Below are 14,105 nucleotides of genomic sequence, written 5' to 3'. Positions count from 1 at the left end.
ATGTCCAAATAATTAATAATCATTATCTATCTTATTAAAATCTAATATTTGTGAATTGAAAATCTTTTTCCCTAACAATCTTCGGAAAAAAAAAATAGAAATATTTTGCAGAATTTACTAATTTGTTTCTAAATAAGATTTCCCCTTCAATTTCGGAACAATGAATATATATATATATAATTTGATCCATAACTACTAAACAATAAACATAATATTCGAATTTCAACAACATATTCTGCATACTAATGCAAACAAGAGATGCCTTGCGAGGGTGGTTAAGATATTTCCTCAACTTTAGCGTTTTGTATTGCGTTAAAAAAATTGATCCACACACTTGCGGAACAAGCACAAGATCTTATCATTTCCTATTTCAAATCATAACCATTAAGATTTACCATAATTTCAAAAACAAGAAACAGAATCAACAAAATATTCTTTTCATTTATTTCGCCTAATATGCCTTGCAAAATAAGCAAATATATTTATTCTCAACTAGGGTAGTGTCTCTCTACTATATATTCTATCCGAGTACAAACTCATTCTACACATTTTTTTACGACTTACCTCACAAAAAAATCATGTATGCTAACAAAAGATTTCATTTGATCAGCGATCTTAAACCTTTTAAGGAAGTGTGGCATGTTCAAGTAAAACTGATTCACTCATGGATACAAAACCCACCTTACGCTGATGAAACATTAGAAATGGTTTTAGCTGATCAAACTGTTAGTTCTACTCTTTGTATTTTTCTGAATTTTAGTAAAGTAGATACGATATAAAATTTTTACCAAGATAACTGGAAGTTCCAACCAATGATTAAGTGATGATCTAAGATAAATAACAGGTAAAACATTAGAAATGCCACGGTGTGATCAAATTATGTTACAGCAATATTTGTATTATGTGATGTATTTTTGTCATCATTTGTATAAAAATTTGATACATTATATAAGGTGTGAAAATTTTTAATTGCATTACGTAAACAGAAAAATACACCCGCCCGGTCGGGCGGGTCCAGATCTAGTATATCTTATTAAAACTCAAGTACAAAATTGGAGTGTTTGGAGACTTGAATATGACTTTTAAAAATTTGGAGTGTTTGGAAACATGGATTGCAGTCTTTTAGAAAAAAATATTTTTGTTTGAAAACAAGGATAGTAGTATTAAGAAAAAAAGTAATGGGCTTATGTTTTTTTTAAAAATTGAAAGTTATCTAGGCCACTTTTAAAATATACCAAAATGGGTCAATCTAATTCCCTAATTTTTTTTTCTAAACTAACCATAAAACAAAATTTAAACTTTATATACATATTTCAAATCAAAATAATAATTCAAATTTGATTTATATCAAAAATTGATTCAAAAATATACATATATTCAAAAATGGATTTTTACTAAACTACTTTTCAATAACCATTATAAAAAAAATATTGTCAATATATATAAGAAAAATATAATACAAAGCCCAATTTGAAATACCAACTCAAATTATGGTTTTCATATTTCATATTAAGTTTTAAAAATATAATATATGTAATTATTTATATGATGGTATGTATAAAATACTATTAATTATATGATTACTTATATGATGGTACATATAAAATACGATTAATTATATGATGATAAAATACGATATATAATAATGACTAGGGATGGGCTTTTGGATACCCATACGGGTTTAGTTCTGATCGGTTTGTATTTTGGGTTTTCGGGGTCAAAGATTTCAGCCTTATTAGAATGTTTCTAATTTTTGGTTTGAGTTCGATTTGGATCTTTGCGGGTTTGGTTTGGGTTTGGATAACTAATTTAAATTATTTTTAAAGTCTTAAATCATTATATATTTTAAATTTCTCAAAATGTATAAATAAAATAATATATTACGTATAAATTTGAATAACATATGTCATAATACTTAAACTTAACATATCAATTGGCTTGATTTAAAATTTTGGATACGAAATCAATAATTATTTTAAGTATTTTTGGTGATTTGAGTATACTTTAACTATTTCAGATATTTACTTTTGACTATCTATATATATTTTCAAGTATTTAAATCAATTTAAAAGTATCATTTTTGATGTTTTATATACGTTAAATCTAAAAATAATTAATATATATAAGTATATAAATCTATTTTTAGATAAATTCGGATACCTAAATACTTCGGTTCGGATCAGATTCGGTTCTCTAAATAACAAAATTTTGAATAATTAGAATATTTAATCAATTTATGTTTGGGTTTGGTACTATATCTTTGGATCGGTATCGGTTATGTTCCTCGGATTCATTTTTCCAAATCCTAATAATTACATGAAAAACAAATATCAACATATTTTTCAAAATATACACCCGCGCGCCTGCGCGGGTCAATCTAGTTAGTACTTATGTCCTGAGGCGAATCCAGAAGTGATTATTATTGGGTGCACAAGAGTGTAAAGTTACAAATTTTGGTGGAAATATAAAAATTAGTGAAGAAATACACTAGTTTAAAAGAAATTATAGGTGAATGCATGTGCACCCTCTTTACTCTCACTGGCTTCCCGTCTCTGTTATGTACGATGTAAGAAGATCGAGACTTTACGTCAGAACTGGATATCTTTGTGTTGTGACTTCTGTGGTTGAAAATGAAATCACGTGAAAATGTGCGGTGTACACTTTTATGTGGGGTTTCACTTTAAATTAAAGTTTGGTCGGTGATTACACACATGAAAAACATTAGCAATACTCATGAACACTTGGCACTTCAGCGCACGGGCCATACGTGTGTATCTCTGCATCCACACAACAATAAAATAAATAAATATCTAGCTAGACTCCTTTGTCCTCTTCGCTTTGCTTTCTGATGTTATATAATTACGGTCACAGTGTAAGCTAACAATAGCTAGTGTTGTTACACAAACACGTCTTTTCAACAAACATATATAGTATTTTCTCCGGTGAAACAAATGCCGACTAGTCAGAAAGCTCCGACTTGGGCCATTGCGGTTGTTTTGGCCGTCTTTGCTGTAATCTCGTATCAGATTTTATTTGCGCCTGATGATTTAAAGGGGACGAAGAATATATTGCCAATGGCCAAGACCATACCACTTCCTGTTGATGGACCAGAGAGCATTGAGTGGGATCCACAAGGGGAAGGTCCTTATGCTGCGGTTGTGGACGGCCGTATTCTCAAGTGGCGCGGCCATGATCTTGGTTGGGTCGAGTTCGCACACACATCTCCTTACAGGTTTTAAATTTTGTTAGTATCATAACGTTTATTAGAACGTAACATACCGGTACATGCATAACTAAGTTCCTACTATGTTAATATTCCATCCGTTTCAAATGATATACTACGTACTTTAAAGTTATTTTAAAAAATATTTTTTGTACCAAAAAATTTGGTATACAAGTATACAACTATAATTAATTTGAAATGGAGAGTAATAATGATAAATTATCCTTTTTGTACGTAGGGGAAACTGTTCACGGCATGAGGTAGTGCCTACTTGTGGAAGGCCACTAGGACTTAGTTTCGAGAAGAAAACAGGAGATTTGTACATCTGTGATGGTTACCTTGGGGTGATGAAGGTTGGACCAGAGGGAGGTTTGGCTGAGTTGGTAGTGGACCAGGCTGAAGGTCGCAAAGTAATGTTTGCGAACCAGATGGATATAGACGAAGAGGAAGATGTCTTGTACTTCAATGACAGTAGTGACAAGTATCATTTCAGGTATGTAAAAATGCAATTGCAAAATAAAAATAAAGTGTTTGAAACAATCTAAAACTAAACTAGGGGTCGGCACAAATAGCGAGTATTCATATTTTTGGAGGTATCCATGATTCGATATGTTTTGTTTGGATCATTAACTTTGCATCTGCATCAATCATCCTTCGATCTGTTTTATAAAATACTAGTATTATGGCCTGTGATATGCAGGAACACATTATTTGTACTAATATAACATGTTAGGTATGATTAAATAGTCAAGGTGCTCCTGCATATATCATTGGAGGAGGGGGGGATTAGATAAGAATGTATATATAAAAAATCTTATTGTGGAGGAGATAAGGTTAGAAGAATTAAAAAAAAAAATGTGAAACGGAAATGGTGATTCGTGGGTGTAACTACCGAAAGGTTTATTCACTATTAATGATTTTTTTTTTGTTTCTAGAGCAACATATATATATATTTTTGAATTAATAATTTGTTGTTAATTTTTTTTTGAAAAAGACAAGTGTTAATTTACAGAATTATCAATTGATTTCTGTTTTATAATATAACAGATATAAGTATTTTAATTGGCTTCATTTTTACGGATATTACATATTATTACAAGTTTTTCTTCGTAGATTTATGGGTATCCTAGTTTTTCGAATCAAATAAAGATATATAATGGACTGAAACAAATTTTACGGATTCCTAGTCTAAACATATAGCGACTTTTGTCTGTCAGGGAAGTATTTTACGTGCTTTTTAACGGAGAGCGGTCGGGGAGAGTGATCAGATTCAACAAGAAGACCAAAGAGGCCAAAGTTGTCATGGACAATCTCCGTTGCAACAACGGTTTGGCTCTAAACAAAGATAGGTCATTCTTAATCACATGTGAGTCTGCCACTGGTCTTGTCCATCGATATTGGATCAAAGGTCCTAAAGCAGGGACCCGAGATATCTTCTCCAAGGTCCCAGGCTATCCTGACAACATCCGTTTGACACCAACGGGAGATTTTTGGCTTGGCATACATTGTAAGAAAAATCTAATAGGGAGATTGATAGTAAATAATAAGTGGCTAGGGAAGTTGGTTGAAAAGACGGTGCCGTTGAACTTCTTGATTCAGGAGATGAATGGGTTTAGGCAGCAAGGGATCGCCGTGAAAATCTCCGGGGAGACAGGGGAGGTGCTTGAGATACTTGAGGACAAAGAAGGGAAGCGCATGCAGTATGTGAGTGAGGCTTATGAGAGAGATGATGGTAAGCTTTGGTTCGGGTCTGTTTTCTCGCCTGCCGTATGGGTTCTTGATCGCAAGTGAGTAGTTTCGTTTGTTGTAAGGTAGTGATGTATTATTTTTAAATCGACATGTGTTTGTGGACTAGTTGCATCATTTTACCTTTTATCTACTGTTATGTGTCTATTTCCTTTCTATATAAATAAAACACAGATTAAAACACAAATAAGTTAATTTTGAAATCAATGTGGACATATATTGATTTCGACGCTTGATTATCTATTAGTTTGATGACCAATCTTTGATTGATCAGAAATACAAAATTACTGCATGTATTCAAATTCATATGCAGACAAAATGTTGTGTGTTTTTCTTGTTTTTTTTGTCGTATCAGTGTCTCTTGGGTTTGTAAAGCTTTATTTTTTTTGTTTAAGGTTTGTAAAGCTTGTTATCTGATGAATTGCTGATTAAAAATGTTTTTCTTTTTTCTTTTAAATCAAAACTGCATGTATTGTTGATGTATCCACAGTGAGAGATTAGTTCATATTTTTTTGTTTAAGGTTTGTAAAGCTTGTTATCTGATGAATTGCTGATTAAAAATGTTTTTGTTTTTTTTTTAAAATCAAAACTGCATGTATTGTTGATGTATCCACGGTGAGAGATTAGTCCATATTTTTTTGTTTAAGGTTTGTAAAGCTTGTTATCTGATGAATTGCTGATTAAAAATGTTTTTGTTTTTTTTTTAAAATCAAAACTGCATGTATTGTTGATGTATCCACGGTGAGAGATTAGTTCATAACCAAAAATCTTACTTCGATATAGTTTGTTTAGTACATTCTGACAAAAAGTTTAAGAACATAGAACTCATAATAGATTGAACAGTGTGCATAAAACACAAACTTAAAATGGTTCAACAATTAGAACAGTAGAGGAGAAAGAAGAAGGGACCTTCTGGCTAATACTCTTTTATATAATATTCCAATTTGTTGATAAGGCCTCGCAGATTCTTGAGATACAGTAAGCTGCGCTAAGAGGATACCCTGAAACTGAAGAAACCAAGAAACCAATTTCAGATCATATGCTGTTTTAAAATCTCTCTTTATTTCTTTCTGCAAAGGATGATGAGTTAAGGAAGACAAACTTACTGGCCACAAAATCATCGATATAGTCGCACTCTATTTTCCCGTGTGACATCGCACCAAGCTGCAATAATAGGGCACATGTTTGAATACGATTTGGTTATATGTAAGCTGAAAGCTAAAACCTATCACTAAGCAAATGAGTTTTGGACTTTTGTGCTAAAGTGAGAGAGAAGTGTTTTGAGATCATCACTAACCACAAAAACAGTGTCGGTCTCATTACAGACGGTTGATAGGTGCTTCTGCATATTAACCAGCTTTTCAGAGCTATACGAGAAGCCTGATAAAAAAAAACCATCCTTTCTTTTTAGCTCTCATCCTAATGCAATATAAAATAACCAAATGTGGGAGAAAACTATAGGCTTTTCTTTTTACCTATTTTTCTACAGTTAGGCGGTAGGTGGCCTGTAACAGGGTTCTTGATCACTCGCATAAGTTTCTCACGCTTCCCAGCTGCGCTAATGCTAAGCTTTTGTAGCAGTTGCACTGCAAAAACAAACAATGTTGGTGGATTAAGAAACAAGAGGTACCTGAGAGGTAAAAGTAACAAAACAAAGGAGAACTCACACATGATTCCAGCGAACCGCTTGTAAGTTCTTGGTATACGAACATGTGGCTTAACTTCAAAAAGAACACCTTGCTCTGTTCTAACATACACCGCTTTCAACCTCCCAGCCTTATTGACCGGACTATCCAAAATCATCAAAAGAGCCTGAATAGAGAGAAAGATCACTCAAAATGAGTCACAATCCGTTATAACATATCACTTGAAAAGATTATAAAATCCGAACCTGATGAGTGATGTCTGGTCGGTAATGAGCAGGATCTCTGCCATTTTTTCTCAAGAAATTAGCATGATCATCAGAGTTTAGAAGTTGGTAAGTCTGCAAAGAACGAATAAACACATACATTAGCACACAAGAGGCTCATAAACTGTATCTTTCCACACTAAACACTCTTGCAATTACCTTTCCAACTTTGGCAACTTCAAGAGAAGCCTTCTCAAGCACAAAAATAACGCCAGTCTGGTCCTTCTTACCATCAGACACGACAATAGGTATTCCCACATCAAGCTCATCTGCTGCTGCTTCCTCAGCTATCTCATGCTCTTCATCATCTTCCTCCTCTGCTTTTGATGTGACTTCTCTTTTCGCCCTCTTCACCCTTTCTTTTTGTTTTTGTTTCTGCTCGAACTTAGGCTGCTCCTCTTCTTCGTCTTCTTCCTTATCGTACCTCTCTTTTCTCTCCTTCCTCTTGTTCACCTTTATCCCATACGGCCTCACCATCTTTCCTTCAAAATCAAAAACTAACCCAACACAAAATCAAGTAATCAGATGCTAAAGGCGTAATCTTTTCTCGGAAAATGCAAACACAAACACATAAAGTAATCAAATTTCATCGTTTTCGAAACTACAGCGACCCAATGCATATAATCACACACCAGTTTAGCTTAAACTCGAAAAAAGATGAAACTTTGATGAAGAACAGCTAAAATAAAGAGAGTTACAGAAGAAACTATAGCTTACTCCGATACCCTCGAGCTTGCAGAGAAGATTCAGGTGAGCAGGCGACTGAATTGAATTGGTGCGGTTCGCTAGATAAACCCTAATTTCCGAGGTTTAGTTTCAGCCACTGAATATAGAGTTGCTTAAGGCCCACTAATTAAGCTAAGGCCCATTAAGGATTAGGGTTTCAGAAGGCCTGTCGTGCTAAAATTAAAATTAAGACTATTTCCAAGTCTATTTTTTCATTTTAGAATGAAGTTTGAAATAAAAATGTTCTAATGGTAATATACTTTTTAACTATATAATAAGGTAAAAATAAATTTATTCTATAAATAGAATAATTTTTTTTGTTTATTACTTTATTTTCCACCGTAAAATGAAATATTAGGACATCTTCAACTCACTCTATTTTTTCACTCAAAAATAATTTTTTTTTATCCGGTTATTATGCTATTACAAATTATAAGAAACATTACATAGATGGTTTAAAGATTTCTACACCCAAATATAGGGTTCGAATCTCAGGCGATGCAATTTTTACATCAAGAGATCTAGGTTTTAATTCCTGGAAAATGTGAATTATGCAGAAAAATTGCAGAAGTATTTACAAGAGATCTTCAGCATATCGCAAATAATACCGTCAGTAATGGATCTCATAGAGCAGTTCAAGGTGTGCAGTTAGACGTTAATTCCTATAAGACAGATAAAATTGTCGACTGTAATATCGTCTATGTAATGTTTTTCATAATTTGTAATAACATGATAACTACTCTAAAATAGAATTTAGAGTAAAAATATATTTACTCTAAATATAGAATAACTTATGTTTTTTGTTCATTACTTTATTTTTTATTTTAAAATAGAATATTATTATAAAGTTACTATATTTTAAGGTAGAAAAATAGAGTAAACTATTTGGGATGGTCCAATATTGGAGTATAAGAGTTAGGGGTGGGCGTTCGGGTACCCGTTCGGGTTCGGATCGGGTATTTCGGATTTTCGGGTGTTTTGGTATAGAGGTCTAGAACCTGTTCGGGTATTTCTGTACTTCGGGTCGGGTTCGGGTATTTTTAGTTCGGATTCGGTTATTTCGGATCGGGTTCGGATATTTAAATTTTGAAAAAAAATTAAAATTTTCATTTCTCAAGTTTATTGTATTTAAAAATATAACTTTTAGTTAACTAATTTTTTTATATTTAATAGATTGAATGGTTAATAGATTTGGACATAACATTTTAAAACTAAAAAGGCATTAATTTAGTTATTTTTTTTTTTAATTTTGGATATAACTTTTTGTTAATTTTTGAAATAAAAAACTTGACATGCATTTTAAGTGAGTAGCAAATCATTTTTTCCGTAATTGTATGTATATCATATGAACTTAAATTATGTGAAGTATCAATATAAATATTTTATATAAAATGAGAGATATAAACTAAAAACATAAGGTTAATTATACATATGTTCAGTTATCTTCGGATATCCATTCGGGTTCGGGTATCCAATCTCTCCTTATTCAATACCCGTTCGGATATTTTGCTACTTCGGTTCGGATTTCGGTTCGGTTTTTTCGGATCGGGTTCGGATGCCACTTCGGATATCGGGTAAAGTGCCCACCCCTAATAAGAGTTACTATATTTTTAAAAGATTGATGAATTGAAGATTTCAATTAGTCTTAGGAGGTGTTATTGGTTTATATATTTTGATTGATTTAGAAATCCATATAGTATTTATAAATCCAAGTAAAATATACAAATCCGGAGGTTTTCCCTCGGATTTGAGTCTTTGTATTTTTAACAGAAAAATCCAAGCAAATCCATTCAAATTCATTATAAAATCAAATATATTAGTAAATCCGTGCGATTGAATAACACTTGATTTGATATAGAATTTATGAATCATTAAACCAATAACACATAATTTTAATACATATTTAAAAATCATAGAACCAATAACACTAGATTTAGTTCGAATTTTCAAATCCATAAAAATACAACAACCAATAACCCCTACTTAGGGTCTAGGATTTTAAAGGCCCATCGTAATTTACGTAGGCCTATTAAAATTTAGGGTTTTAAAAGGCCCAATAAAGAAACGACCAACCACAAAGTGGCGGTTCCTTCCGTTTTTATTACATTGGTTCTTTCTCCGCAACTCGCCGTCAAGGGAAGAAGCGTAGAAGAGTATCGTTGTCTGAAGATGGCGACATACGGAGATAGACTGAAGTCGACCTCCATCAACGGAGTTAAGCTATACCATGTTTCATCTGCACCCAACGTTGCGACTTGGCTTAATCCTAAGAAGCAACGAGCTCTCCGCAAAAACCCCCGTAAGTATCTATCTTTGTGCTCGAATCTCTTCTCAAAGTCTCCTCCTTCTTGTTATCTATGATGTGGGTTTAGCTTTAGGTTTGCTCTCTTAGTTGCCAGCCTAATAATATCTTTTGTATAAGTTTCTCAAATTCAAATGTTCCTTTTCCGAATCGTTAACTCTCTGCTCAAAGACGTTTTTGCTCTCTTAGTTGCCAGCTTAATGCTATCTTTGTAATGTTTCTCAAATTTCAAATTTTGTTTTGTGGGTATCAGAGTATATGCAGAGAGTGGAGCTTATACAGGATTTGAAGTTTGAGACTGCTACTACTAGAATTAAATCTACTCCTGATGGAGAGTATCTGATTGCTTCAGGTAAGTTTTCATTTTATTTCGTTTTCTTGGTGAAGAATGTTTTGTGATGTGCGTTTTTCACTGATGCGTTGTTGAATGAATCAGGTATATATCCACCACAGGTCAAAGTTTATGAGCTTGGGCAACTTGCTTTGAAGTTTGAGAGGCATTTAGACTCTGAGATTGTTGATTTTGAGGTAACTTCGCTGCTCCGTTGAGCTTGTGTCTTAAGCCGTTCTTGCTTGTTTCTGGCTCATTAATGTGTTATGTTGGCTCTCTACAGGTGTTGGATGATGACTACTCAAAGCTTGCCTTCTTATGTGCTGATCGTTCTATTCATCTACACGCCAAATACGGGAAACACCACACTTTACGGATTCCAAGGTATGTTATCTTTGTTGGTCTGTGATGTATTACTGTGGCATTTTTCTAAAAGCTCACTTTTTCTTTTGTAGGATGGGGAGAGACATGACATATGATAACTGGTCTTGTGATCTGCTTTGCGCTGCTTCCTCACCAGATCTATACAGAATCAATTTGGAGCAGGTACGTTTCGTTAAGTCTAAGTTGGTCTTTGGTTCTGCCCCCATGTTAATGATTTGTGAGATATGGCTTTCTCTCCTTAGGGAAGATTTCTCTCTCCGCTCACCACTCAATCCCCGGCGCTGAATGTTGTTTCTCGAAGGTTTGTATAAGCATTGGCATCATTATTTTAACTGCACTGTTTCAGATTACTGTTGTTTACGTTTGAGCACTATGTATCTTTTTTGTCATTCCAGCAATCTCCATGGACTGGTTGCTTGTGGTGGTGAGGATGGTGCTGTGGAATGTTTCGATATGAGAATGAAATCATCTGCTGCTAGGATCAATGCGGTTACACATGGTGGTGATGCTGCTTCGGTACTTCTTCTATCATATGCTCCATATTCAGATAGTTAGTCGTGATTTTGGCAGAAAAATTGCATCGATCTGTCTGGTGATTATGTGTTTTTTTAATTGGCTGATAGGAGGTTACTGCTATAGAGTTTGATGATAGTGAAGGTCTTCAAGTAGCTGTTGGGAGTAGTGCCGGAAAGGTTTGATTCTTGGAAACCATCATGTCGATTTGACTATTTAGCTATGTTTTGTTGATTGTGGTGTTTTATATTTTGCAGGTATTCATATACGACTTGAGAACTTCAGCTCCCATACATGTGAAGGATCACATGTAAGTATTACTTACTCAAAATCCATCGTATATGCTATAACTTTAGGGTTTGTTTCCTCGGTGTTCATTGTCTTTTCTGCAATACTTGCAGGTACGAGAGTCCAATTTTGAGTATTAAGTGGCAACGAACTCTTAATACTCAACAACCTAAGCTGATTACTACTGACAAGCAGATTGTTAGAATATGGGATCCTAATACTGTAAGCTTCTCTCCGTTTCTTGAAATCTTGGCTTAGATACAGCTTTTGATAACCCCTCTATTTTTTGTTCTTTCAGGGAGAAGGTATGACCAGCATTCAACCGAGTGGAGGAGGAATAAACGACATTTGTGTTTTCCCTGGAAGTGGACTAATGCTTCTGGCTTTAGACTCTAGCTTAATCCCATCTTACTTCATACCTGAACTTGGTCCTGCCCCTAAATGGTGTTCTCCTCTTGAAAACCTAACGGTATTTATCTGATTCAAAGGGTTTCCCAATATATCCCTCGTTAAAGTGTGGTGACCATTGTTGCTAACACTTTTTTTTTTTGTATTCTCAGGAAGAGATGGAGGAAACTGGACAAACAACTATTTACGATAATTACAAGTTCGTAACGAAGGAAGATCTGGAGAAGTTGCAGATGACTGATTTGATTGGCACAGATCTTTTGAAAGCTCAAATGCATGGGTACTTTGTGAATCACAATCTATACAAAAAGGTGATTCTCTTGACATTTTCATTAACTTCAGAGTTGCCTCCAAGATGTTTCTGCTTTGTAACTTTGTTTTCCCTCTTTACAGGCTTTGACAGTGGCTGATCCTTTTGCGTATGATAAGTACTTAGAAGACCAGAAGCAAAAGAAACTAGAAGCAGATCGTAGCCAGAGAATCACAGTTAGTATTTCTAATATAGGCAGCATCTGCATGTTCGTTCACTATTTTTTCCTACGTTGGCTACTTACACATACATCTCTGTGTGCTTCTTGCAGAAGAAGAGAAGGTTGCCAAAGGTTAACCGTGATCTCGCAGCCACCCTCCAAAACGAGGAGGATGGAGAAGAGGAAAAGAAGAGTGTTGAGGATGAGGAAGCTGCAAAGAAAGCGTCGAAGAAGAAGAAACTCGGACTTAGTGATGAGAACTTCACAGATGGTCGGTTTGGAGCTATGTTCCAGAATCCGGTATGAACAATAATCCTTTTGAGGCTTTTCTCTGTTTCTCTCAATGTTCAAGAAATTGCTATGGGGTAATTAGATACTTTATAGAGGATTATTGATTAGATGGATGTCTATACTGATTCTTTAAATCTTTCAAGAAAAATTGTTTTGTTTAAGTTTGACCATTTAGACTGATTTTTTGAATGTCTAGACCGATTTTTAGAACACTAACTTTCTTTTCTTGCTCTATTTCACTTGGTACTAAGCTGATTCCTGTGATTTTCCTTTTCAGGACTTCCAAATTGATCCGGAATCATATGAATATGGTGTCCTGCACCCTGTTGCTTCTTCTAAGAAGCAACCTTCTTTGTTAGATGAACACTTTGAAGCGGTAACAGATGACGACGAGAACAGCGACTCTGATGCATCACAAGGCTCAGACGACGAATCAGAAGATGGAAGACCAAGCAAGAAATCAAAAACTCCAAAGTTAGTGCCTTATGATGAGTATTTAGACATCATAGTATGTTTCTCTATTCTTTCCTAATGTGGAAGCTTTGGTGTCAGGTTGTTTGAAGTGAAAGACGAGCGACATGCTGAAGCTTTCCACCACCGTAGATCATTGGCTAAAGAAGACAGTCTTCCAATGGGCGAGCGTGTTAAGGCCCTAGAGAACCGCCGTGGCAACTTTGGAGGCTCGAAAGATGTTAAGTTCGGCCCTGGTGGCTCGAGGGAGCTTTCTTTCAACGCTAGGCGCTCATCCACTTACAAAGAAGATAGAGATGATAGAGACGATGAGGATGGAGACGGGCAAAGAAACAAGAGGAGAGGAGTTCAGTCTCTTGGACTGAAACAGGATGTTGTTAGAGGCGGTTTCAGAGGTAGAGGTGGTGGCGGTTTTAGAGGGAGAGGAGGTGGTGGTTCCCGGGGAAGAGGAGGAGGGGGACGTGGTGGTGGTGGTGGTTTCAGAGGAAGAGGTGGACGTGGCGGCGGAGGAAGAGGCCGGCGATAAATGTTTGCTTTCAAAGGTTTTTTATATTAATTTTGGAAACTGTTATCACTTTTGAGAATCTCTCACATATACAATTTTGAAAATTTCGAACTGTTCTTGGAATGTATTAGAGCTGGCTGATGTCTTCAAGACTTGAAGTAAAAGTAATGATTAAACAAATATGTCAAATAATGAACCGTAGATCGATGGTCAAAAATCTACTGGTGACTGTTCAGACATGAAATAGTCTTTGGCATGTATGGACTGTTCGGTATCCATATACATATATTTATGAAATTTTTACTCTTTAAGACACATGTCTATGTACTTTGTCTTACATGCTCTCAGCTATACTTTTCTATTTCTTTAATCTTTTCTAACTTTTTAATTGATAGGATGATTGCAGATTTTGAAACAGTTTCTGGTTTTTGATTTTCCAAAAACCATTTTTAACCCAATCAAGATTTTTGAGTTTTAGATTTTCTAAAATTTAGGGAAACTGGTTTTTAGAATAACTATCTATTTCTAAGCAAAAGCC

The 14,105-nt window shown here is 34.7% G+C and overlaps 3 protein-coding genes across 3 annotated transcripts; 2 read left to right on the top strand and 1 right to left on the bottom strand.

Annotated features, from left to right (window-relative positions):
- The first annotated feature begins 2,840 nt into the window (after positions 1-2,840).
- Positions 2,841-5,156, top strand: LOC106368036 (protein STRICTOSIDINE SYNTHASE-LIKE 9-like). The gene is made up of 3 exons (XM_013807912.3): positions 2,841-3,232; positions 3,462-3,716; positions 4,441-5,156. Exons 1-3 carry the CDS (start codon positions 2,952-2,954, stop codon positions 5,012-5,014), a joined length of 1,110 nt encoding a protein of 369 aa, XP_013663366.2. The 5' UTR covers positions 2,841-2,951; the 3' UTR covers positions 5,015-5,156.
- Positions 5,157-5,718: 562 nt separating this feature from the next.
- Positions 5,719-7,700, bottom strand: LOC106368034 (ribosomal RNA small subunit methyltransferase NEP1-like). Its single transcript, XM_013807909.3, has 8 exons — positions 7,596-7,700; positions 7,038-7,375; positions 6,861-6,953; positions 6,637-6,781; positions 6,445-6,555; positions 6,267-6,349; positions 6,076-6,133; positions 5,719-5,976 (listed from the first exon to the last, which is right to left on the bottom strand). Exons 2-8 carry the CDS (start codon positions 7,353-7,355, stop codon positions 5,897-5,899), a joined length of 888 nt encoding a protein of 295 aa, XP_013663363.2. The 5' UTR covers positions 7,356-7,375; positions 7,596-7,700; the 3' UTR covers positions 5,719-5,896.
- Positions 7,701-9,690: 1,990 nt separating this feature from the next.
- LOC106368039 (nucleolar protein 10) lies at positions 9,691-13,747 on the top strand. Its single transcript, XM_013807915.3, has 16 exons — positions 9,691-9,903; positions 10,160-10,258; positions 10,343-10,434; positions 10,521-10,621; positions 10,693-10,783; positions 10,864-10,922; positions 11,017-11,137; positions 11,245-11,313; positions 11,392-11,444; positions 11,536-11,644; positions 11,721-11,891; positions 11,983-12,141; positions 12,224-12,316; positions 12,412-12,600; positions 12,869-13,065; positions 13,144-13,747. Exons 1-16 carry the CDS (start codon positions 9,774-9,776, stop codon positions 13,586-13,588), a joined length of 2,178 nt encoding a protein of 725 aa, XP_013663369.2. The 5' UTR covers positions 9,691-9,773; the 3' UTR covers positions 13,589-13,747.
- Positions 13,748-14,105: the final 358 nt, after the last annotated feature.

This window comes from Brassica napus, chromosome A9 (genome assembly GCF_020379485.1).
Source record: "Brassica napus cultivar Da-Ae chromosome A9, Da-Ae, whole genome shotgun sequence".
NCBI classification, from domain to species: domain Eukaryota; kingdom Viridiplantae; phylum Streptophyta; class Magnoliopsida; order Brassicales; family Brassicaceae; genus Brassica; species Brassica napus.
The sequence above is the reverse complement of the archived record's forward strand: the minus strand, read 5'-3'. Positions and strand labels throughout refer to the sequence as shown.

What these genes read in the sequence shown, in the direction of transcription:
- LOC106368036 (XM_013807912.3), top strand. Translation starts at nt 2,952, where the DNA reads ATGCCGACTAGTCAGAAAGCTCCGACTTGGGCCATTGCGGTTGTTTTG. An exon ending in GCACACACATCTCCTTACAG is followed by an intron (nt 3,233 to 3,461) that starts GTTTTAAATTTT and finishes TTTTGTACGTAG; the next exon opens with GGGAAACTGTTCACGGCATG. An exon ending in AGTGACAAGTATCATTTCAG is followed by an intron (nt 3,717 to 4,440) that starts GTATGTAAAAAT and finishes TTTGTCTGTCAG; the next exon opens with GGAAGTATTTTACGTGCTTT.
- LOC106368034 (XM_013807909.3), bottom strand. Translation starts at nt 7,355, where the DNA reads ATGGTGAGGCCGTATGGGATAAAGGTGAACAAGAGGAAGGAGAGAAAA. An exon ending in GCGGTTCGCTGGAATCATGT is followed by an intron (nt 6,556 to 6,636) that starts GTGAGTTCTCCT and finishes TTGTTTTTGCAG; the next exon opens with TGCAACTGCTACAAAAGCTT. An exon ending in TATCGATGATTTTGTGGCCA is followed by an intron (nt 5,977 to 6,075) that starts GTAAGTTTGTCT and finishes TGGTTTCTTCAG; the next exon opens with TTTCAGGGTATCCTCTTAGC.
- LOC106368039 (XM_013807915.3), top strand. Translation starts at nt 9,774, where the DNA reads ATGGCGACATACGGAGATAGACTGAAGTCGACCTCCATCAACGGAGTT. An exon ending in CTGAGATTGTTGATTTTGAG is followed by an intron (nt 10,435 to 10,520) that starts GTAACTTCGCTG and finishes GGCTCTCTACAG; the next exon opens with GTGTTGGATGATGACTACTC. An exon ending in CTCCTCTTGAAAACCTAACG is followed by an intron (nt 11,892 to 11,982) that starts GTATTTATCTGA and finishes TTGTATTCTCAG; the next exon opens with GAAGAGATGGAGGAAACTGG.